We start from the raw sequence: 24,492 nt of genomic DNA, 5'->3' as shown, positions 1-24,492 counted from the left end.
TTGGCTAATTGTTTATGAAACAATGCAAAGTAATCCCCTTCAAAAGTAATTCCCCTTACTAAACTTGGGACTCATCTTACAACGTTCTAAATGTACTTGCAGAGTTTAAAAATAATTTGTAACACTTGGTCAACAGTGTTTCTTCTTGTGAGAATACAACCAAATCAGAGTAAAATACCGGACATGGCTTAATAAATTAGTGTTGCCATGGCATTTGAGTGTAGGGCATGAAAGAACTCTGTGTAAACATGACGCTTAGAGACACAGCTGTAGTGTTTATCACTAGTCACTCCATAAATTCTAATTTTCTCTCCAAGAAATAATGATATTATTATGAAATTATTTTTTGACATGTTATGGAGTTGACAGTCCCTAGAGCATCAGTATTGGAAACAGTTTCCCACCCCTGAGGTTTGTAATCATAACAAAGGTTCAAATTACCAAACAATGGTCATAAATTGTGTCTAGAAGTCCAGTATTATCATGTTGATCCACTCAGAACGTTCTCCCCCCCATTCTCCCCACTAAGCACAGGCTAGTTTCCCTAGCACAGGCAGATACTGTAATGTAGGTGAGGTCATTTTCTAAGCTTTCCATTTGAAATATTAGGACAAGTACAAACTTTGAACAGTAATTTTACATTTTCAATAGTGTCTATCGGCATGCATGTAGCCATTAAGTGTGAATTAAACAGTAGTGTAAAGTACTTAAGTAAAAATACTTGAATGTACTACTTAAGTAGTTTTTTGGGGTATCTGTACTTTACTTTACTATTTACTTTTACTTCACTACATTCCTAAAGAAAATTATGTACTTTTTACTCCATGCATTTTCCCTGACACCCAAAAGTACTCGTTACATTTTGAATGCATAACAGGACATGAAAATGGTCTAATTCACTTATCAGGAGAACATCCCTGGTCATCCCTACTGCCTCTGATCTGGCGGACTCACTAAACACATGCTTCGTTTGTAAATTATGTCTGAATGTTGCAGTGTGCCTCTGGCTATTCCTAAATTAAGAAAATTGTGCCATCTGGTTTGCTTAATATAAGGATTTGAAATTATTAATACTTTTACTTTTGATACTTAAGTATATTTTAGCAATTACATTTACTTTGATATATTTTAAACCAAATACTTTTAGACTTTTACTCAAATAGGATTTAACTGGGTGACTTTCACTTGTACTTGAGTCATGTTCTATTAACGTATCTTTACTTTTACTCAAGTATGACAATCGGGTGCTTTTTCCACCACTGGAATTAAACACATTCACTTTTAGATGTCTTTTGTGTGGATTAGCTCTTGCTTTTTGGTCTTTTTGGTCTCTTTGTGCCTGTCATCGCACGGTCTCTGGGTTTACTGGTGTTGTTCCTCGCTGTGCTCCAGCTCCTGACTTCATGTGGCTACTGGAACTGCTCCTCCAATATTCCTATTACATAGGCTAATCAGAATTATGATCCCTCCCTATAAGCTTAAAGGTTAAGCTGCTACGTGATCAAGACTATATTCCTCCCAGTCTGTTCTCAGTGACTGGATCAAAGCTTGATTGTTCAGAAGGCACATCCTCGCTCGTTCTAAATCAAATCAAATCAAATTTTATTTGTCACACATACACATGGTTCTCTCCCTGTCCCTATGTCTGACTCACTCTCCCCCTCTCCCTCTCTCCCTCATATATATATACACACACATACACACACACACTCCTCTCCTCAGCGGCGCAACAGGCTGTGTAAAGCAAATGACAGCTGTTCAGCATTACGTACTTTCCCTCCTTCTCTACCAGCTATCTCTGATGTAAAGTGTGAGACCATTTTTTCCCTAGCAGGAAAAACAGACCGTGGTCTGTTAGAAAGCAGAGGGAGTGCACTTTCTCACTGATGTTTGTGTGCTGTCACTGTTACCCGGTCCTTTGTTTTCTCCAGTCCGGGGACCAAATTATCCCTCCATTTTCCTCCTCTGACACTCATCTGACTGACTAATGTTTATATAATGTCTATTTGGTGTTTTTGTGTTCCTCGAAGGGGAAATGATGAACTGTTCGAGTCAATGGAAAAGGGGGTACTTGAAAAGCACTTAGGTGAGAACAAAACCAAAAAGGGAGAGCTAAAAGGCAACACAGGGAGATCTAAAATGGAATACAGGAATGTGGAGGTAAGGATGCCCTCTTTATGTGACCTCCTAACCCTGTGACTTCTAGCGTCTCTCAGGGAGGCCCAATGGCCTGGCAGGGGGTGGCTTATCTAGCCGATCCTCGTTTAAAAAGATGGAATGGCTAGGTCAGAGGTCGGCTTATCTAGCCGACCCTCGTTTAAAAAGATGGAAAGGCCAGGTCAGAGGTCACCAAGGCTGACTGGTTTTAGAAGTCTGGTCAGTAGCTCCAAGTGAGTGTTACAGAAAAGGGGCAAACTCTGACAGCGGAAACGAGAGGAGAGAAGAGAAAAGAGAAAGATAAGGAGAGGAGAAACGGTGACAGACCTGTATCTGCACTTTCATTTGGTGGCCAAGTCATTTGGCATCACCTGGAGATGTCATGTTTACATAGAGTTTAAATAACTTGGATCAAATAAGTATATTACGTATTATATATATATTTATTTTTTACATCTTATATTTGTATAGTTTATGAGGTAGTATGTGACTGTTTTCTCTGCTCAACTGCACCAATGAGGTTATTCAAAGCTAGCCACAGAGAAAGAAAACACTAAATGTGCCCAGCCTTGAAGTAATGCAGCTATTACAGCCAGACAAATAATGACTGTGTAGGACCCTCCATCAGATTGGGCTATGCATCAAGTAAAACACCCATCAGATTGGGCTATGCATCAAGTAAAACACCCATCAGATTGGACTATGCATCAAGTAAAACACCCATCAGATTGGGCTATGCATCAAGTAAAACACCCATCAGATTGGGCTATGCATCAAGTAAAACACCCATCAGATTGGGCTATGCATCAAGTAAAACACCCATCAGATTGGGCTATGCATCAAGTAAAACACCCATCAGATTGGGCTATGCATCAAGTAAAACACCCATCAGATTGGGCTATGCATCAAGTAAAACACCCATCAGATTGGGCTATGCATCAAGTAAAACACCCATCAGATTGGGCTATGCATCAAGTAAAACACCCATCAGATTGGGCTATGCATCAAGTAAAACACCCATCAGATTGGGCTATGCATCAAGTAAAACACCCATCAGATTGGGCTATGCATCGAGATCAAAGGCAGCAAGAGTTTAGAGTCATGCTTTCATTCTACTGTTATCCAATCCCAATTTAGTTGCTGAGGGCGGGACACAAAAGGACATACAATGAGGTGAGTAATTCACTGTAACGGGCTACATAGTCTATCTAGCATGAAACAAACAACGCTCTACATAGGGATCTGTTAAGTTTGTTTTGTTGACAAAAGAAACATGAAAATTAACATGCAAATAAACCATACACTCAATACAAGGTGAGTTATACACAACATATTGAGAGTGGACTGTTTTGTAGACATTTCAGTATTTGTGTCAGAGAAGGTGCAGACAGGATGAGGATTGGTGGGTGGGAGTGAAGCATCTGCACTCTAAAGGGGGGACATCACAGCACTGTCCTTGACCAGAAATATTAAACATTCTCTGACCTCAGTCTGTGTCTGAGTAGTGTGCTCTGAGAGTACTCTGTTAAAATCCAAAAGGAACCCTTTCCACATAGATGCCTATGTATGTTTACCTGTAAAGCAGTAGGCTCCCAGCTGGGTGGAGGGTTCTGGGAAGCCAGTCTGGTTCCTGTAGCGGTACATGGTCCTGACGCCCAGTAGACCTCCACCGCACTGCATTCTGGGTACGGCGACGGGATGGCGAGCGCTACCGTCCGAGAGCCAGCCATAGTCACATCTGTCCAGACCCTGTCTCCAGGCGGAGTGGAGCTGACCCGGCGACGCCAGTACGGCGTTCCTGTTCTCACACTCCTTCTTCGCCTCCTCAAACGTCATCTTACGGGTCACAGGCGCATAGTACACCTCACCTAAAAACAAACAGGCATTACATGTAAAGTGTGACTTTCTAGTGAATCAGGATGTTGTAATACAACTTATATGGGTGCTATCACTGACTATAGTGTTATCACTAACTTTTTGGTCCTTTAAAAACCTGCTTGCAGGCATAATATTGTGTGCTGTAGCTTGGAAAATAAATACATGTGACTCTGGATGACAACATGTTTGTTTCCCTGCCATGATACTAACGAGTATCACAATACTGGTATCATCCATAACAAATATGTCATTCCATTTTGACCATGGTAGCAGTGTCATGAAGATATAGAGCCATGAAGATATAGACACTATAAGCCAGTGTCAGTGCAGTGGAGGGCTCTGGGCCTAAACCTTCTCCCACTAATTCATTTAGGACTACAGTACAGCATTCATTCCATTATCCTGAGGTGGGCTAGCAATGCTGACTATGTGTCACTATCAAAGACAGTCTGTCCCTCATGCCATTAGGTCCCCCACAGTGGGTGTGGCAGTCCATAGTTAATGTAGTCAACTTCATAACTCATCATCCAAAGTTGTTTTTAAAGATGTCAACACTTATTGATTATGTTTTCAACCAGCCTGGAGTGGAATCTAGTTCAAAACAAGTGACAGTGGGGATTAAAAAAACTGCATGTTTTCAGTTAAGATTTGGGTGTAACGTTCACTGTCTTCTCAGTAGTTTCCATATGAATTGTCCCATACTTTAAACCTTACAGATTTACTGCCGTACGTTTCGGACATCCCCAGTCGCAGTGTCTGGTGTTAAATTTGTCTTTAATAAAGCAGGCGTGAGACATATTAAATACCACAACACACAACCGTCTGTTTCTGTTCTGTTGCCATGTGTCTCAGTGTCAAGGGAAGTATACTCTGGCTTGCTAAACATTGAAAAATGTTCACTGAAAGTCTCAGAATCCATAAATATGCATTGATATGCACAGTAATACCATACAGAAACATTGTAGTATAAGGTATGACAGTGTATATACCATACAGAGGAAGTATGTATAAGGTGCAGTATGACAGTGTACATACAATACAGGTACCATTTTGGATTCAGGATCAGGGGTGTTTGATGCTATTTCCTACTTCACAGCAAAATAAATCAAAAATATATATATTATGCCTTCTTGAACATGTGAACGTTCATATGCCTGAATTACAAAACATTTAAATTATGAGCCTAGTTTAGCCAAGGAGAAAACACTGAGCTATATAGGGAGAAAGTTAGGACCCATGATTGGCTGAGATAATAGAGGGGGGACAATAGACAGACTACTTTCTGGAGGACAATGCCATGCTGACTCATGCATTTAAATGTGTTTTTTTAAAGAGATGGGTGGGCCTAAGGCTTTAGAGGGCGTTAACAATGTTGAATGGGCAGAAACAAAAAGGAGCTCTCTAGGAAGTGTGAAAATCGTTCAAGGTCTGTTTTCTCCTACTTCTCTCCAAAGTGGGATAACAATTTTATCCAATTTCAAAGAAGCATAACTTTTATCATGTTTCCCCCAACTGCAGTGTATGATATACAATTTTGAAGCTATGTTTCTGAACTTTCATAAAATGCATTAAAAGAATGAACATTTGATATAAGCTCACCTTCCTAAATTCTGTCAGAAATGTGTATTGTGTACTGTGCATTATTGACATGCATACAGTGTATGTGCATTGTAAATGAGAGGGTTGAACTGTGAGCAGAACATGGTGGGGTACGGGTGGGGTGCTGCTTCCTGGCTGACATTATACTGGAGTAACTACATGCGTTCCTCAGCTAGCCTCCATAACAGTGCATTAAGATCAACACTACTACATGTTATCTTGGCCAGGTCGCAGTTGTAAATGAGAACTTGTTCTCAACTAGCCTACCTGGTTAAATAAAGATGTTTTTTTTTTTACAAAAATAAAAACCCTAATGGTATTATCATACTCCTTATGATCCAAGAGGATTTGACCTGATAATACCACAAGGAAGACACGTGTGATACTTTCCCAGCATGAGTGGAGGAGTGACGTTAGCGCTCAGAGACAAGTGATGGAGCACGCTGCGACTCACATTCAATTTGTCAGCAGGCTCAGCGTGAAGGATAAACACAGATAATAAAGTGTATTGGCCGCTCTCAGGCTTTCCCTTTATGGTGCCAGAAGCATTTAAAGCTCCCATCACCACATAGTTTCTGGTGTTGTTTTTAGAGCCTTTGTGAAGGAAGGAAGGAAGGATCTGGTCCAACATGAAGAGCCTGGCAGTTTGTCTCTTTTGATGGTTGTGCCTGTCAGGGGAATAACGTTTGGCACCATGCTGCTTGTCAAAGTTACGTAGAGTTACTGTAGCCTTCACTCATTCCTATTTACAGACTGCAAGTATGTTATAAACAGGCAACAAACAAAATAGAATCCAGTAAATATTTAGAGAGGAAATGCCTTGCCACATGTATTTACTTGCTTACAATACCAGAATAAAGACCTAAATTGGTACATTGCCAACTCTTTCCATCACCAGGTGTGTAGAAACCCATTTCTCCCCCTGACTAGCATCAGTGTAGTTTAGCAGCTTGTCTGTGTATGGTTCCATTGGATGTGCTCATCTTGGTTTTCATTGGACGTACCACTAGCCGACCCTACATCCAACATGTTGTTCTCTTACCATCCAGCTTGTCCACATAACAGTAGACATCATAGGTCTCTGTGGCCTTCCTGGCTCCATACGTCCTCACCCCAGCCTTCCTCTGCAGGTTGCCATAGCAGCCAGGTCTAGGTCTGGTGATTGGGTATCTACACATGCAAACAGAAGATAAGATCACGTCATGTAATTGATCCCCAAAGGGAAAGGTGATTGCACCAGCTAACCTGTACATCATGTCATAAATGAGAAAGCCAGGGAGTCAGAATAGAGCTGGTACTGTCACTGGCTTAAACTCAGTATATGTCAGTACACATGCAAATTCAGACCAATGACAGCTATGGCAGAGAGGGTAAACTAAAGAGTTTTAGACTTCAGGCCCTGTAACAACCAGTTACCAGTAGCCTGGGAGAGAGTCCTTTTCTGATTTAGGCAATTACGTCTATTTACTTTTTGACAAAAACAGAAAAGAACATGGAAGATCATCTCACCTTACTGACAGATCTGCGATCCAGCCTGCGTCACATTGGTCAAAGCCGTCATCATAGGCTGATTTAAGCTGGTCAAGCGTGGCGATGGAGGCTCCTATGGTTTGGCAGGCCTGGACAGCGCTCTTGTAGTTCATGTTGTACCTGCTGGTGCTTGCCCGGTAGTGAAACACAACACCTGGGAACAAACACGCACACGCACACACGCACACACACACACACACACACACACACACACACACATACAAAAACACAAATGAGTTCCTGTGTAGAAAAGTGCTCTAGTAAATAATCTATTAATTATCAAAGAGTAAAACACTGGGGGTCATGACTCCTGTCTAATAGCACACACGTGTGAAATAAATTGGGGTCTAATATGTTAATTGTGATGAGCATAGCTTAAGATGACTAGAACCCTCTGCAATGACCACAAATGAAGATAGCACTGGATGATTTAGAGACGATACCATGAACCTGACTTCCCATATTTGTGGCAGTAGACTGACTCTGAAGAAATGAATGATAATTGCAACAAGTTGGAGAAATGGGTGTTTTCAATGTCCCGAATATGAGTTATGTCTGCCAGATAATGTAACTCCCCAAATAAAGATTGAGAATATAGTCATATTAAATGATTGGGACACAGTTATCCTTCTACACAAAAATGAAGATTTACACCTCAGTTGCCATAGCTCTGGAACTGTTCTGCATAATATCCCACTTGGGACATAGACTGTAAACATGCCAAGATTCAAAATTGTATGTTGACACCTCATCAGTGACTGACCTTACTGTGTTTGTCTTTTATCAGATCATATCTAGTTTTCCTGGTGAGAAGATTAACTTTGCATGCCACTGTTTTCAATGAGAAACTGTTTCTTGCAAAACACTGGGAGAAAGAATGTTACACTAATACCAGATGTACTTCCTGATTAATGATTCCAACATGATTGTTTCCTATGCTAAATCAAGGGGATAAAACAAGATGTCTTATTATAAGAGCATAGGGTCTCTCACCATTCAGATAAAAAGGATGGGAACCATCAACAGGCACCAGTATCATCAAATGCACACAATACTTAGGCCTATAACGTAGCTGAGTAACTCCTCCCTATGGCATAGCCATAGGTATATATATTGATATATATAGAGTTGGGTGTCTCTAGCACAAAATGCAGGAAACCCCAAGTCTACAGTCGACACATGTGCTCCCTACTTTCATATTTACTGAATGACACATTGAGGGAAATTGCTTTGATTTGTTACTAATACGTCTCCACCACTTCATTCAAAGGTTGGCTCATCCACTTCATAAGCTTATCAAACATTTTCCATTGGGAACTTGTCAAAATGTCAATGTGCTTAGCAGATATTTTCTCCAGCAAAAGGAAATAGGCAGAGAAACTGACTATACAGAAATAAACAGATGACACCAACCCTTGACGTCGAGGTTGACCATGTCCTGCGTGTCCTCGATACCATACATGACCTCGCAGCGGTAGGTGCCGGCATCGCTGGCTCGGAGCTTCACCATGGTCAGAGAAGAATCCCCCACATCCTCTGGGTGGCTGGGCACTGACACACGGTTTCTGTAGATGGAGCCAATCTTAATGATGCCATTTTGGGCCACCAGCACCGTGGATTCCTTTTCTCCATCCATTTTGGTCCATTTGATGCGCAGGTAGTCTGTGCTGGTGGGGGTTACTGTGCCGTTGGCGTTGATGGAGGGCTTGGCTGTGGGCATATTGGAGAAGTGGCACGGCAAAACCACCTTCCCCGAGAGGGAGCCACTCACAGGCCTCATCATAGTTAACGTGTTGGATGCTGGGAAATATTTCAAACAAAAAAGACTAGGTAAGGCAGCTGAAAATGTATAGAGAGATTACTGAACAATGGCATGTTTTTTTCAGAGAATAACAACTTTAACTCTGGTGCAGTATCAGTATGGGTGATAAAGGACAACAACAAGAAACGATACATTGATTCGAGGTTGTCCCCTTCAACCACACTACCCAAGCTTTTCCTCTAGTTTAAAACATCTGTTAAATATAGTCTGGGATAAGCTCTTCATAAAATGTTAAACCTTTTATTCAAAGTTGAAACACTCTGCAAAGACTTCTAATTAGTCAAGCATATTGCTAGTTTGCTATGAACCTCTTATTCAATAACAGACATAGAGGGTGTAACATTAAGTCCCAGACAACTAAAGGACATGCATCATAGCACCAAAGTAGCCCTTGGAAAGTCAAGCCTCATCCTCAAAACTATGGGTGGGGAGCCTCCCAGTGACATACACAGAATGTGATGTATGGTCATAAAAATGTGTATGACATAAAATAGTCAAACAGGGAAGGCATGTCTGCAGCCTTAAAAGTTGCTCCACTACTATACTACCTGTCAGGAACCATAAGAAAAACTGATTCACTGTTCTTCCAGGCTATCAGAGCTAAAAATACACAATTGGCTGGTTTCCCAGACATAGATTTACCTTGGTTTTGGACTAAGGAGCACGTTCAACAGATAATCTACATTGACATGCTTTTAAATCCAGGATTAGGTTTAATCTGTGTATGGGAAACCCTATAAACTATGAATGATACTTAAAATGCAATGTCAAGTCATAAATTAAGAGTTTTCAAGTCATCAGAGTAAAAGCTCTTATTTGGTCCACATATCTTAAAATATATTGTTACTCTCTCTCTCTATGAAGGCCAACACCGCAAAAAAAAAGGTTTGCTATGTGGGGCACAGCGACAGTATGACACAGCTATGACAGTTTATGAGCATCGCATCTGGTCTTTCTAAACAACTCAGACTTTCTGGCAGCAGGTCGGACAGGCAAACAGTCCTCTGGAGCAAGGTTATTCACAATTCCCTCAAGTATTGCTTTTTATAAAGTAATCAACACAGAGTAACTCCCAGTCTCTGTTTATGTTCCGGTTAGAACCACACCACACACAGCGCACATCCTCACGATGCCAGATGCAATGCCATGGCAACGGGATGAATCACCCTTGGCCACCTGCACGGGATTATCACATTGAAGGGAATCAATGAACGCTCGGAGCAACGATGTACAGAATGCTTTGGAAGCGGTGTGGGACAGCCGTGAGCAAGGGCTCTAAACAGAGGGCCTTACTAGGGCTGAGAGGTGAAACCAGCTGTTTTAGCTGAATCCAGACTGGGACCTGGGCCTAATTGAAAGGTATCCTGTCTGTACAGGGCTAAGGACCTGAGGTTCTAGCTGCCCACTGCTGCCCATCACAGGGCTGACCTTACTCTGCTTGCAGGGCTCACAGGCATTGACTTGGCGTTGTCTGTCTGCTTTTTTGTTGTTGATTGGGGTGAAACCTCATTGCTGTGAGACATTTTTTTACATTTATTTTATTTCACCTTTATTTAACCAGGTAGGCTAGTTGAGAACAAGTTCTCATTTGCAACTGCGACCTGGCCAAGAAAAAGCAAAGCAGTTTGACATACTGTATACAACAACAAAGAGTTACACATGGAATAAACAAACATACAGTCAATAATACAGCAGGAAAATCAATATACAGCATGTGCATATGAGGGAAGATAAGAGAGGTAAAGGCAATAAATAGGCCATGGTGGCAAAGTAATTACAATATAGCAATTAAACACTGGAATGGTAGGATGTGCAGAGGATGAATGTGCAAGTTGAGATACTGGGGTGCAAAGGAGCAAGATAAATAAATACAGCATGGAGATGAGGTAGATTGGATGGGCTATTTACAGATGAGCTATGTACAAGTGCAGTGATCTGTGAGCTGCTCTGACAGCTGATGCTTAAAGCTAGTGAGGGAGGTAAGTGTCTCCAGCTTCAGAGATGTTTGCAGTTTGTTCCAGTCATTGGCAGCAGAGAACTGGAAGGAGAGGCGGCCAAATGAAGAATTGGCTTTGGGGGTGACCAGTGAGATATACCTGCTGGAGCGCGTGCTACGGGTGGGTGCTGCTATGGTGACCAGTGAGCTGAGATAAGGCAGGGCTTTACCTTGCAGAGACTTGTAGATGACCTGGAGCCAGTGGGTTTGGCGACAAGTATGAAGCGAGGGCCAGCCAACGAGAGCATACAGGTCGCAGTGGTGGGAAGTATGTGGGGCTTTGGTGACAAAACGGATGGCACTGCATCCAATTAGTTGAGTAGAGTGTTGGAGGCTATTTTGGTGGCTATTTTGTAAATGACATCACTGAAGTCGAGGATTGGTAGGATGGTCAGTTTTAAGAGGGTATGTTTGGCAGCATGCTTTGTTGTGAAATAGGAAGCCGATTCTAGATTTAATTTTGGATTGGAGATGTTTAATGTGAGTCTGGAAGGAGAATTTACAGTCTAACCAGACACCTAGGTATTTGTAGTTGTCCACATATTCTAAGTCAGAACTGTCCAGAGTAGTGATGCTGTACAGGCGGGCAGGTGCGGGCAGCAATCAGTTGAAGGGCATGCATTTAGTTTTATGTTCATTTAAGAGCAGTTGGAGGCCATGGAAGGAGAGTTGTATGGCATTGAAGCTCATCTGGTGTTTTTATTTTATTTATTTAACCAGACGGCCTAGGAACGACAGTACGACAGATTTGTACCTTGTCAGCTTGGAGGTTTGAACTTGCAACCTTCCGGTTCCTAGTCCAACACTCTAACCACTAGGCTACCCTGCCGCCCCACAGGGTAGCCTAGTGGTTAGTTAATACAGTGTCCAACGAAGGGCCAGAGGTATGCAGAATGGTGTCGTCTGCGTAGAGGTGGATCAAAGAATCACCAGCATTGAGAGCGACATCATTGATGTATACAGAGAAGAGAGTCGGCCCGAGAATTGAACCCTGTGGCACCCCCATAGAGACTGCCAGAGGTCCGGACAACAGGCCCTCCGATTTGACATACTGAACTCTATCGGAGAAGTAGTTGGTGAACCAAGCGAGGCAATCATTTGAGAAACCAAGGTTGTTGAGTCTGCCAATAAGAATGTTGTGACTGACAGAGTCGAAAGCCTTAGCCAGGTCGATGAATACGGCTACTGGCCCAACTTTCGGTTACTGGCCCAATGCTATAACCGCTAGAATATCTGCCACCCAAAGCACAATACTTTCCAATTGACTTAGTACCAAAAAGTGTGTTTGACTAATTGCCTACCTGAATTGTGCTGAAACACATGCATGGGTCATTCCTCAAAATAAGTGCATTTTGCATCGCTTTGATGTTTATATACACTTGAAGTCGGAAGTTTACATACACCTTAGCCAAATATGTTTAAACTCAGGTTTTTACAATTCCTGACATTTTATCCCAGTAAAAATTCCCTGGCTTAGGTCAGTTAGGATTCACCACTTTATTTTAAGAATGTGAAATGTCAGAATAATAGTAGAGAGAAATATTTCTTTCAGTTTTTATTTCTTTCATCACAATCCCAGTGGGTCAGAAGTTTACATACACTCAATTAGTATTTGGTAGCATTGCCTTTAAACTGTTCAACTTGGCTCATACACACATGACCTAAGTGTGTGTAAACTTCCGACTTCAACTGTATATTAAATTAAGTGCCCTTTAATATAGACCATATGGAAAATTCAATAAAGGCTTGCTAAAGTTCCAAAATTCAGCATTTTGACATGTCCCTCTGTCAAAACCTGTGCCACTTCTAGGAGGATTTTAACCCACTTAATCCCAAAATGTCTCCCAATGTCACTGTCACTGTGAAGCCCTAGTCATTTTGTTGCTTTGACAAAGTCATATCTGAAAATTATTATTTATTTAATGTGATTAGTGATTCATTTACGCATGTCCCTTATTTTAAGGACAACCATGTTATGTGAACTGAACTCTCACTTTAATATGGTGAAACTAAATCATTTTTTAACAAACTCACACATACATAAACTGTACAGAGAGAGAGAGAGAGAGAGAGAGAGAGAGAGAGATTATTATTAATAGTAGTAGTAGTAGTAGTAGTAGTAGTAGTAGTAGTAGCCTGTAGTAATAGTAGTAGCAGTAGTAATAGTCGAAGTAGAAGTAGTAGTACGCAACACTTACCGAACCCAGATGCACTTTGACACAGGCAGTATAACCAGAGGATATGTTTTATTTTCAGTATCATCTTGAACCTGAAGGTAGGAGGGAAACACAATGAATTAACTGATTGTTATGAGACACCAGCCTTCTGCTATAAGGTCTAGCAAGATACACATTCCTCATTCATTACAGTGATGCGTCCATTGACATGTCAGCATGTTCAAAAGTGAGCGATAGCGGTGGACCAACAAAATTAAGTAATTGTTACAGGCGAACTCCAACGGATCGATTAGAAAATATAATCCTGATAGCGGTTAATGGAATGTTTCTGTCCGTCCCCGTTTCTGCGGTGTCACTCTACAGCCCAGAACGAGTGTCCAGCGGCTCTCTCTTGCTTAGTATGATGCCCCGGTGGTCGCTAAGGACAATTTGTTTGTCTTGTCACTTCCTCCGAATGTGGGTGGTGGGATTGAGAACCCCATGGAGGTAGCCTCCTGTTGGGTCAAATCACAAATGTTTGGGGGAAAAGGGGGGACGCTCAACAGACTGGCTGTGAGTGGCCTCATTTAATTTGCACCTCGGCAATGTAAACACGAGTGACAGGTAAATGAGTTGGAACTGTTACATTATAGCCTCTCGGTCAGCTGGGCACGTTTCCCGACGTGAAATTAAAAGGTAATAAATGTTTCTGATAGCAGGCACTCGGTTATTTGAGTTGATTGTGGGAGAGAGTTCAGGGCGGTTAGGCTGTGTGACATGTTCGTCTAGAGGGGCTGGGCTGGCTAGCTGGCTGGCTGTCCTGATTCAATACACTCCACCCTAAGAACAGTAATTCAAAGAAAAAATCATCTCTGGCGGCTGGTTACTTTTTTACCTTATTTTTTGTTGAGGGGAGGGGTAGTCGATGAGTTGCCAATTCACATTGACCATGTATTAATCTAAAACCTGTCTGTTTGATGTAACGCTCCGCGTTCTGTCAGCTTGCTCTATCATTAACCTCGTTTCCAGGCTCAATTGCTAGAGAGAGACGGCTCGGCTGGGTGGACGAGATTACTCTCTCATCGACCAGTGAATGTCTAAAGCGACTCTAACTCAATTTGGCTAGACTTTCCTATTCCACTGGATAGGCTAACAGCGGTAACCAATGGCACACAAATAGGCTTACAATAGCCCAGTGTTTGTAATGCTTTCTCGAGTTGTGCATAAAAGCGCATTGCAAGAAATGTAGACTGTACACTTGTTTAAATCCCCAAGAACTTTCCTTGTTATGAGTTTGCTAAAATGTGAAACATTGATTATTTTCAATGTCAACATTTCCCACTATCACATATATATAGTGACACCTGTGGGCTACCTAATGTAAATGTCACATACATTTCATCAGGACTTGATATGACCAATATCGTTAAAATACCAACTTTGAGAAAGGTGATGCATAACTGAGTGAAACTGGTTCACCTGTCAGACTACAAATCTCAACCGTCGTCTACAGAAGAAGAACAAACATTTGGTGTCCAACAAGTGTGGACAAAATGTGAACTGTGGGCAGTGGTGTACCATACTTAAGTAAAAATCCTTTGTAGTTTTTTGTGGTATCTGTACTTTACTTTACTATTTAAATTTTGGACAACTTTTACATTTACTTCACTACATTCCTAAAAGAATGATGTACTTTTTACTCCATACATTTTCCCTGACACCCAAAAGTACTCGTTACATTTTGACAGAAAAATGGTCCAATTCACACACTTATCAAGAGAACATCCCTGGTCATCCCTACTGCCTCTGATCTGGCGGACTCACTAAACTGAGTGTTGTAGTGTGCCCCTGGCTATCCGCCAATAACGTTTTTTTTAAACGTGCCTTCTGGTTTGCTTAATAAAAGGAATTTGAAATGGTTTATACTTTTACTTTTGATACTTAAGCACATTTGAGCAATTCCATTTACTTTTGATACTTAAGTCTATTTAAAACCAAATACTTTTAGACTTTTAGTCAACTAGTATTTTACTGGGTGACTTTCACTTCTACTTGAGTCATTTTCTATTAAGGTGTCTTTACTTTTACTCAAGTATGACATTTAGTACTTTCTATAACGCTGACTGTGAGTTACACAGACAGGGTATTTAAGGACAATACAACTTAGTCTACAAATATGCACGCACTGAACTGTTTGTCCAATGAGGCTATCATCCGCAAAGGATGCTCAAATAGAATGTAAAAATAAATGTAGAACTAATTATTGTATCCCTGGTCCAAGAAAATGTATCGGCCAATAGAGACATAAAATATGATACGATTTTTTATAAGACATAAAGGCTCATACATGCTTATAACAAGTTATAAAGCATTATACCTGGATGCTTTAAGTAAAGGCGTACTAATATATAGTATAATAAAATAACAACTACAAACATTACCTTAAACAAGGTTTTAACTCCATGAAATATAGAAAGAGAATCAGTTTATATCCTTGAAATTCCAGTTACTCCCAGTGTAGTCATGCGTAAAAAGTGGCCAATAAATATTTGATCTGAAAGTCCGTCACTAAGCACTTATTTCCCGGGTGCGCCGATCCTCTCCAATCACTGCTTCTGTGGTGCAGTGTCCCACTCCAGTATGTTGCTTGTTCTGATCGGGGCAAGAGCAACCAAGAAGTGGTAGCCAGCTGCAAGTTCAAATTCTCTTTACACCCACTGTTATTTCGTCACTGTTGGAGAGGAGGGGCCCACTGCCCATCCCAAAAAATTGTGGACACCTTTGGGAGGGAGAAAAAAAAACATAATTAGACCCTTTGTCTAACACGAACATCCTCATCCAATAACGTTGTTGCTACACCACACAATTAACTTGCACTGGTCAGACCGTTGTCAATGAAACCATTTAACTGTCCATTTGGAACCCAGATGTACCCATGCGTCAATTAAATTAATCAATACAAAATAATGATACGTTTCTGTTCAATATTCAAATCACTAGTCAGAGCCATCATCTTTTTTCCATACTTTGATCCAAGAAAATACTGAAGATGACGGATTCCTTTGGAATAAAAGGGTGTCCAAAATGATGCTAGGTGTAGACCGCTCCTACCTAAGGGTGCGCGTAATGGAACGGAGCGCGTTAAAGGACTGATGTGTAATTCAACAACTGGATGAAGTTCCTTGTGCTAACAGGTTGGACAACACACACAACTGTAGAGGGATGAGGTCGCCCACTTTTGACAAAATTTCGATACAACCCAATCGAATCAATAGGCTACAAATGGTGCGTAAACATACACTTTTGCGCGAAAGCCTATTCCTGCCAACCTTGGGGTCCGGCGATAAACGCAAGCGAATGTATTATAATTAAATGAAAAAATCTAATGTAGCCTACTGCATGAGTAGTTGGCAAGTTCACTTCATTTGTTGCAGGCATTTCATTAAGTTCACCATTGGCAACGCAGATATGATCTAAGAACAAGGCTACTTCACGGCTCTAAATTAGTCGGATAACTGAGACCACTGACATGACCCGACAGAGCCAGAGCCTGAGAGCCAGTGACTGATCTGACAGTGAAGCCCCTTTGCCTGTCCTTTCCACACGGGGGAGAGGCCGGACCGCTCTACCCCCGAGCTGATAGTAACGTTCATTGGCTACTGTCATGATACAGAGGCTGGATGAACCTCTGGGGGAGGTGTCTGTGTGACCAAAACTCAAAAAGGGGATTCCATTCCGAAATCGTTGTCAGAGGAGCTTGTTCATTGTTAAATCAAACAAGGAATGCACATGTAGCCAATCTCATGTAGCCTATAATCAAATCTCCTAGTTCTTGATACAGTATGTGTACTGTCATTTTATAAAGTATATTTTGTTTGTTTGGGAGAAATAATATATTAACATTTTCACATTTTACACTTTAGTCATTTAGTAGACGCTCTTATCCAGAGCTACTTACAGTATTCTTAGGTCTAATACCACACTTCTCCATAAAACAATTCATTATGAAAATCATGCTTGGCCAGGCATAGGAAAATATTTTTTTTTAAGTAGTTATTGTTTTTGGATTAATTATTGTCATTTAAAAGTGCTTTAAGATAATATAAATGTTAGAATGTTTCACCTACTTTTGCATGACATGTTGGTCAGTAATATGTATTCACAAATGTGTCATTAAACAATGTTATCATGATATGTTTTATGGAATTGTTAGTTCCTTAAAATAACTATTCCCAACAGACACTGTATTCAGACTATCCCGTCAACTATTTACACAGGGATGTCCAATCCAACATAATTCATCCCCTACATGCCTTATAGGTGATTTAAGTCTTACCATTTGGATAGTGGAGATGGCTAACAGCTCCATTTGGGATGTCTACATAGTATAATGGGGACCTCCACACCTGTTATGTGCTTAGATGTGTTAATAGACTTTAATACAGTCTATGATCATTGATCACATAAAACTGACAACATGGCACTCCATTATCATTATAGTGGATCCACACAGTGGGAATGTGTGTGATCCTTCTCTGTAAAGTATGTGAATGATGGAGCCTACTTTTGCACTGTATTTGCCTAGTCGGAGGTGTTGCTAACATTTATGATAGCAAATTTCAATTTACAAAAAAAAAGATCACTTTTTAAGGCTACTGTTTTACAGGCCTCCTGGGCCATGTACAGCGTTCCTCATTGAGTTCATTGAATTCCTTTTTGGACCTTTTAGTCATGGCAGATAATATTCAAATTTCTGGTTACTTTAATATTCACATGGAAAAGTCCACAGACCCACTCCAAAAGGCTTTCGGAGCCATCATCAACTCAGTGGATTTTGTCCAACATGTCTCCGGACATACTTACTGCCACAGTCATACTCTGGACCTAGTTTTGTCCCGTGGAATAAATGTTATGGATCTTAATTTTTCTCCTCATAATCCTGGACTATCGGACCACCATTTTATTACGTTTGCAATCGTAATAAATAATCTGCTCAGACCCCAACCAAGGATCAAAGTCGTGCTATAAATTCTCGGACAACCCAAAGATTCCTAGATGCCCTTCCAGACTCCCTCCACCTACCAAGGATGTCAGAGTACAGAAATCAGTTAACCACCTAACTGAGGAACTCAATTTAACATTGTGCAATACCCTAGATGCAGTGGCACCCCTAAAAACTAAAAATATTTGTCATAGGAAACTAGCTCCCTGGTATACAGAAAATACCCGAGCTCTGAAGCAAGCTTCCAGAAAATTTGAATGAAAATGGTGCTACACCAAACTGAAAGTCTTCCGACTAGCTTGGAAAGACAGTACCGTGCAGTACCGAAGAGCCCTTACTGCTGCTCGATCATCCTATTTCTCCAACTTAATTGAGGAAAATAAGAACAATCCTACATTTATTTTGATACTGTCGCAAAGCTAATTAAAAATCAGCATTCACCAAGAGAGGATGGCTTTCACTTCAGCAGTGATAAATTCATGAACTTCTTTGAGGAAAAGATCATTAGAAAGAAAATGATGGACTCCTCTTTAAATATGCATATTCCTTAAAAGCTCAGTTGTCTTGAGTCTGCACAACTCTTCCAGGACCTAGGATCAAGGGAGACACTCAAGTTTTTTGTACCATATCTCTTGACACATTGATGAAAATAATCATGACCTCTAAACCTTCAAGCTGCATACTGGACCCTATTCCAACTGAACTACTGAAAGAGCTGCTTCCTGTGCTTGGCCTGCCCATGTTGAACATAATAAACGTCTCTCTATCCAACGGATGTGTACCAAACTCACTAAAAGTGGCAGTAATAAAGCCACTCTTGAAACAGCCAAACCATGACCAAACCATGATCAGCCTATATCAAATCTCCCACTCCTCTCAAAAATGTTAGAAAAAGCTGTTGCACAGCAACTCACTGCCTTTCTGAAGACAATCAATGTCTTAGCACTGAGACTGCACTGTTGAAGGTGGTAAATTACTTTTTAATGGCGTCAGACCGAGGCCCTGCATCTGTCCTCGTCCTCCTAGATCTTAGTGCTGCTTTTGATACCATCGATCACCACAATCTTTTGGAGGGATTGGAAACACAAATTGGTCTAAATGGACAAGTTCTGGCTTAGATCTTATCTTTCGGGAAGACATCAGTTTGTCTCTGTGGATGGTTTGTCCTCTGACAAACCAATTGTAAATTTTGGCTGTTTTAGGACCACTATTGTCTTCACTATATATTTTACCTCTTGGTGAGGTCATTCAGAAACATAATGTTAAGTTTCACTGCTATACGGATGAGACACAGCTGTACATTTTGATGAAACATGGTGAAGCCCCAAAATTGCCCTCCCTGGAAGCCTGTGTTTCAGACATAAGGAAGTGGATGGATGCACATTTTCTACTTTAACTCAGAAAAAACAGAGATGCTTGTTCTAGGTCCCAAGAAACAAAGGGATCTTCTGTTGTATCTGACAATTAATCTTGATGGTTGTACAGTACAGTCGTCTCAAATAAAACTGTGAAGGACCTCAGCGTTACTCTGGACCCTGATCTCTTTTTTGACGAACATATCAAGACTGTTTCAAGGACAGCTTTTTTCCATCTACATAACATTGCAAAAATCAGAAACTTTCTGTCCAAAAATGATGCAGAACGATTAGTCCATGCTTTTGTCACTTCTAGGTTAGACTACTGCAATGCTCTACTTTCCGGCTACCCGGATAAAGCACTAAATAAACTTCAGTTAGTGCTAAACACGGCTGCTAGAATCTTGGCTAGAACCAAAAAATTGTATCATATTACTCCAGTGCTAGCCTCTCTACACTGGCTTCCTGTTAAGGCAAGGGCTGATTTTGTCACTCCCTGGTCATAGAGAGGCTTTTATTCTCTATTTTGGTTAGGCCAGGGTGTGACTAGGGTGGGCATTCTAGTTTCTTTATTTCTATGTTTTCTATTTCTTGGTTTTTGGCCGAGTGTGGTTCTCAATCAGAGGCGGCTGTCTATCGTTGCCTCTGATTGGGAATCATACTTGGGCAGCCTTTTTCCCACCTGTGTTTTGGTGAGTAGTTGTTTTCTGTATAGTTGATTTTCTGTATAGTTGACCTGAGCCAACTCCCCGTGCTTACCGTGGGGAGCATGTGACTGGTCGGGCACCGTGTTAAGCGGCGATGCGTACCATGTCTCCACTGCGCAGTCACAGCCTGGTGCGCTATATTCTAGCTCCTCGCATTGGCCGGGCTAGAGTGGGCATCCAGCCAGGATGGATGGTGCCGGCTCAGCGCTCCTGGCCTCCAGTGCATCTCTTCGGCCCAGGGTATCCTGTGCCGGCTCTGCGCACTGTGTCTCCGGTGCGTCTGCATAGCCCAGTGCGTCCTGTGCTAGTGCCCCGCAGTTGCCGGGCGAAAGTAACCATCCAGCCAGGACGGGTTGTGCCAGCTCTACGCTTGAGACCTCCAGTGCGCCTCCACGGCCCAGTGTATCCGGTGCCTGCTCCACGCAACAGGCTTCCAGTGCATCTCCCCAGTCTGGTGAGACCTGTTCCGGTTCCATGTACCAGGCCTCCAGTATGTCTCCCCAGCCTGGTAATCCCTGTGGCAGCTCCACGCAGCAGGCTTCCAGTACGTCTCCTCAGTCCGGTGAGACCTGTTCCGGCTTCACGTTCAAAGCCTCCAGTGATGATCCATGGCACGAAGCCTCCAGTGATGATCCATGGCACTAAGCCTCCAATGATGATCCATGGCACAAAGCCTCCAGTGTTGATCCATGGCACGAAGCCTCCAGTGATGATCCATGGCACGAAGCCTCCAGTGATGATCCATGGCACGAAGCCTCCAGTGATGATCTATGGCCCGGAGCTTGCAGTGAAGATCCATGGCACGAAGCCTCCAGCATTGATCCATGGTCCGGAGCCTCCAGCGACGGTCCCCGGTCTGGAGCCTGCAGCAACGGCCTCCTGTCCGGGGCCACCACCAAAGCGAACGGATCTGCGGGCGGATGGGGGTCTACGTCCCGCACCAGAGCTGCCAGAGGCTTTTATTCTCTGTTTTGGTTAGGCCAGGGTATGACTAAGGTGGGCATTCTAGTTTCTTTATTTCTATGTTTTCTATTTCTTTGTTTTTGGCCGAGTGTGGTTCTCAATCAGAGGCAGCTGTCTATCGTTGTCTCTGATTGGGAATCATACTTAGGCAGCCTTAGGCAGCCACCTGTGTTTTTGTGGGTAGTTATTTTCTGTATAGTTGATTTGCCTTACAGAACTGTTTGTTTTTCTCTTTGTTATTTTGTTTGAGTGTTTTGAGTAATAAATTATCATGTACACTTACCACGCTGCGCTTTAGTCCGATCCTCATTCTGACGAGAGACGTTACAGATTTCAAGGTTTTAATGCTAACTTACAAAGCATTACATGGGCTTGCTCCTACCTATCTTTCCGATTTGGTCCTGCCGTACATACCTACGCTACGGTCACAAGACGTAGGCCTCCTTACTGTCCCTAGAACTTCTAAGCAAACAGCTGGAGGCAGGGCTTTCTCCAATAGAACTAAGCTTTAAGGAATGATCTGCCTATCCATGTGAGAGACGCAGACACTTTATTGAAGACTCATCTCTACAGTAGGTCCTATGATTGAGTGTAGTCTGACCCAGGAGTATGAAGGTGAATGGAAAGGCACTGGAGCAACGAACCGCCCTTGCTGTCTCTGCCTGCACTGGGATTCTGCACTGGGATTCTCTGTCTCTAACCCTATTACAGGGGCTGAGTCACTGGCTTACTGGTGCTTATTCCATGCCGTCCCTAGGAGGGGTGAGTCACTTGAGTGGGTTAAGTCAATGACGTGATCTCCCTGTCCTGGCTGGCGCCCCCCTTTGGGTTGTGTCGTGGGGGAGATCTTCGTGGGCTATACTCGGCCTCGTCTCAGGGTGGTAAGTTGGTGGTTGTGTGACAAGAGATGAAAAGAATATGCCCACTCCATCAAGCAATGGGGACAACAACACAGGGCATTCACGGGACCTCATGGAACCATGGACCGCACCTGCAGAAACTGGACAACAGGGGGAAGCAGAGGAGATACCTATCATAGACTTCTCCCGGCTGACGCTTGACATACCACCTACGCCACCTCCAGTGGTAGAAACAACCAGCTGGTATGATTGAGTGGAATTAGCCAACAGTAACACGGAAGCAGCAATGTGAGAGTCAGTAGTGCATGACCTTAAATGGTAATAATAGGAAGCTTCCGTTTAACACACAGGCCTAAGGTTACGTAGGTCTACAGCACCAGTGGGAACTTCCCCTATAAAAAGGTATATAAAGAGAACAGAGATCATAAGACAGCGTGATCCTCACTGACATATGAGACAGACTTCATATGGAGAATCATCACAGGTAAATGTACTACTGCACTATACTCTTTTTGTTAGACTATAACAATATTTGAGAACTGGATTATTTTGCCTAAGTACTTATTGGATCACTATCTGAATATACTTGGTTGAATTTAGTGAACCCGAGACTGAGTCTACGAAACACAGAGGTCTAAACGCCTCTTGAATACAGACGAAGTGGCAGTCACTCAGTGAGACTTCAGGTACAGATGTGATTGGCAATACAGGGAAACAGCAAAGTACCAGTTACAATATATTGTGTTAAAGGTGGGAGACTGGATTAGGATCAAGAAACCACCAGGAGCTGATACAGGGAAGAGTAATTTTTTTTAAACACGGAAAGAGACAGCAAATAACTGAGGTTGTCAGTGCTAACCCAGTTAAAGTAGACAGTAATATAACAGTAGATATCTCCCAACTTAAGAAAGTATGTCCGCCCCAGAGGTAGTGCCAGAATGGTTGCATCTGCTTAACTGCAGGTCAGGGCTGCAAGTGCGCCGTTCTGGAGATACTATATGGGTTGCCTCACACACCTGGCATGAGGATTTAGTCAAGGTTGGGGTGGTGGTGGCAGGCGAACACAAAGGTGGCAAGAACGTAAGTGTATGGATGTTACAGGGTCAGGACATATGAGCACTGTACCATGTGACAACTGTGGAGAACCAACTGCCGAAGTCCAATACCAAGGACTGGCTAATCGGCCACAGGAAGTGATAGCGGAGAGAAAGGCGGGAGACAAAGAGTAGGCCGCATACTCATGTTTAGAGCATGTGGATTACATGTATTCCCGAATTGTGTACGGGGAGTACATGTAGTATCGGGAACCTGGGACCCTAAAAGATGCTTATGCATGTGGAACCACAGGGGAATCATTACAACCTAGGGGTGTAGAAATCAGCAAGTTAAGGGAAATACGGTCTTACTAAGAGGGAGCTTGCTTACGCCAGTAATGCTAAAAGACCCTCTCTGGCCGGTAGAACAAGGACCTTTCCAGTTGGCAAAAGGGTCTGGTACCTATAGGAATAGTGAAGAGTGGCTAAAAGCCAGGGAAAGAGACCCAGTACCCCTTACGGGATATGGGACCAGTAAAGGAGAACCAGAATGTTGGATGATGGTAGACGGGAATCTTTCCTTATGGAACCCAAGGAATTACCTAAGTCAGATGCTGATAAACAGACGTGACTGGAAACAAGATGATGAATATGAATTAGACAATAACCAATGAGAGAAACAACCACCATGGAGTAATAAGAAGATGCTGATGGGAAGGAACATGTAAGCCAGTGAGAGAACATAACTGGGGCAGGTTAATGAGGAAAGAAAAGACAATGTGCTGTGTCTCTAAGCTTATGGCTATAGAGGATACAGAACCCGTCCGAGGTGACAAAAGAGAAAGGCACATGGTGAAATTGGGATGGCAAATATACATTGCCCAGGACCCTAAGACTAAATTGGACTGTGTATACTCGTGCCACATGTTGGTGGACAGGAAAGCAGCTCCTGGAGAGGGAAGGGGTAGAAATAAAGCTGCTCCACCTGATCCACAAGGAAAATTTAGAAGGTTTATTAACCTAATAAAAAGGAAACCAACTCCAGACACACAAGACCCTGGAGAGGGCACATCTAGACAAAGGGATAGAGGCCATACTAGGTCCCCCATTTGTAAAAAAATTAATAAAATAAAACCAATTAGAACCTCCTCTGTCTCCACAGGGAAGCATGAGACTGGGGTAAGTATTCATTCCACCATAATCATAGTGCCAAGCGCTATAGTATTTGGACTAACCCTAGGGGTAATATACGAAAAACAAGAAAGAGAAATTATACAAGGTTTAGAGATAGAACAAGAAAGATGCCAGAATTCAATACCCGTATACAGGGCATTTACTAAGTGATGGGGGGTACCAGTACAATGCACCCCGAATAATAGAACAGACTGCCCTGGATATCCACCAGTAAAGTTAAAACAGAGATATAATATTAC

General features: G+C 42.3%; 1 protein-coding gene across 1 annotated transcript in view; it reads right to left on the bottom strand.

Moving 5' to 3' along the window:
- LOC112247206 (versican core protein) overlaps positions 1-13,245 on the bottom strand; it is a 59,981-nt gene extending 46,736 nt beyond the window's left edge. The window contains exons 1-5 of the mRNA XM_042321263.1: positions 13,181-13,245; positions 8,578-8,964; positions 7,144-7,318; positions 6,677-6,804; positions 3,732-4,025 (exon numbers count right to left, since the gene is read on the bottom strand). Coding sequence (XP_042177197.1) covers positions 3,732-4,025; positions 6,677-6,804; positions 7,144-7,318; positions 8,578-8,964; positions 13,181-13,244 — 1,048 coding nt within the window. The 5' untranslated portion in view covers position 13,245. The remainder of the gene's footprint in view (positions 1-3,731; positions 4,026-6,676; positions 6,805-7,143; positions 7,319-8,577; positions 8,965-13,180) is intronic.
- Positions 13,246-24,492: the final 11,247 nt, after the last annotated feature.

Source organism: Oncorhynchus tshawytscha, linkage group LG04 (genome assembly GCF_018296145.1).
Source record: "Oncorhynchus tshawytscha isolate Ot180627B linkage group LG04, Otsh_v2.0, whole genome shotgun sequence".
Lineage (NCBI taxonomy): Eukaryota > Metazoa > Chordata > Actinopteri > Salmoniformes > Salmonidae > Oncorhynchus > Oncorhynchus tshawytscha.
This window is presented reverse-complemented; position numbering and strand designations above follow the sequence as displayed.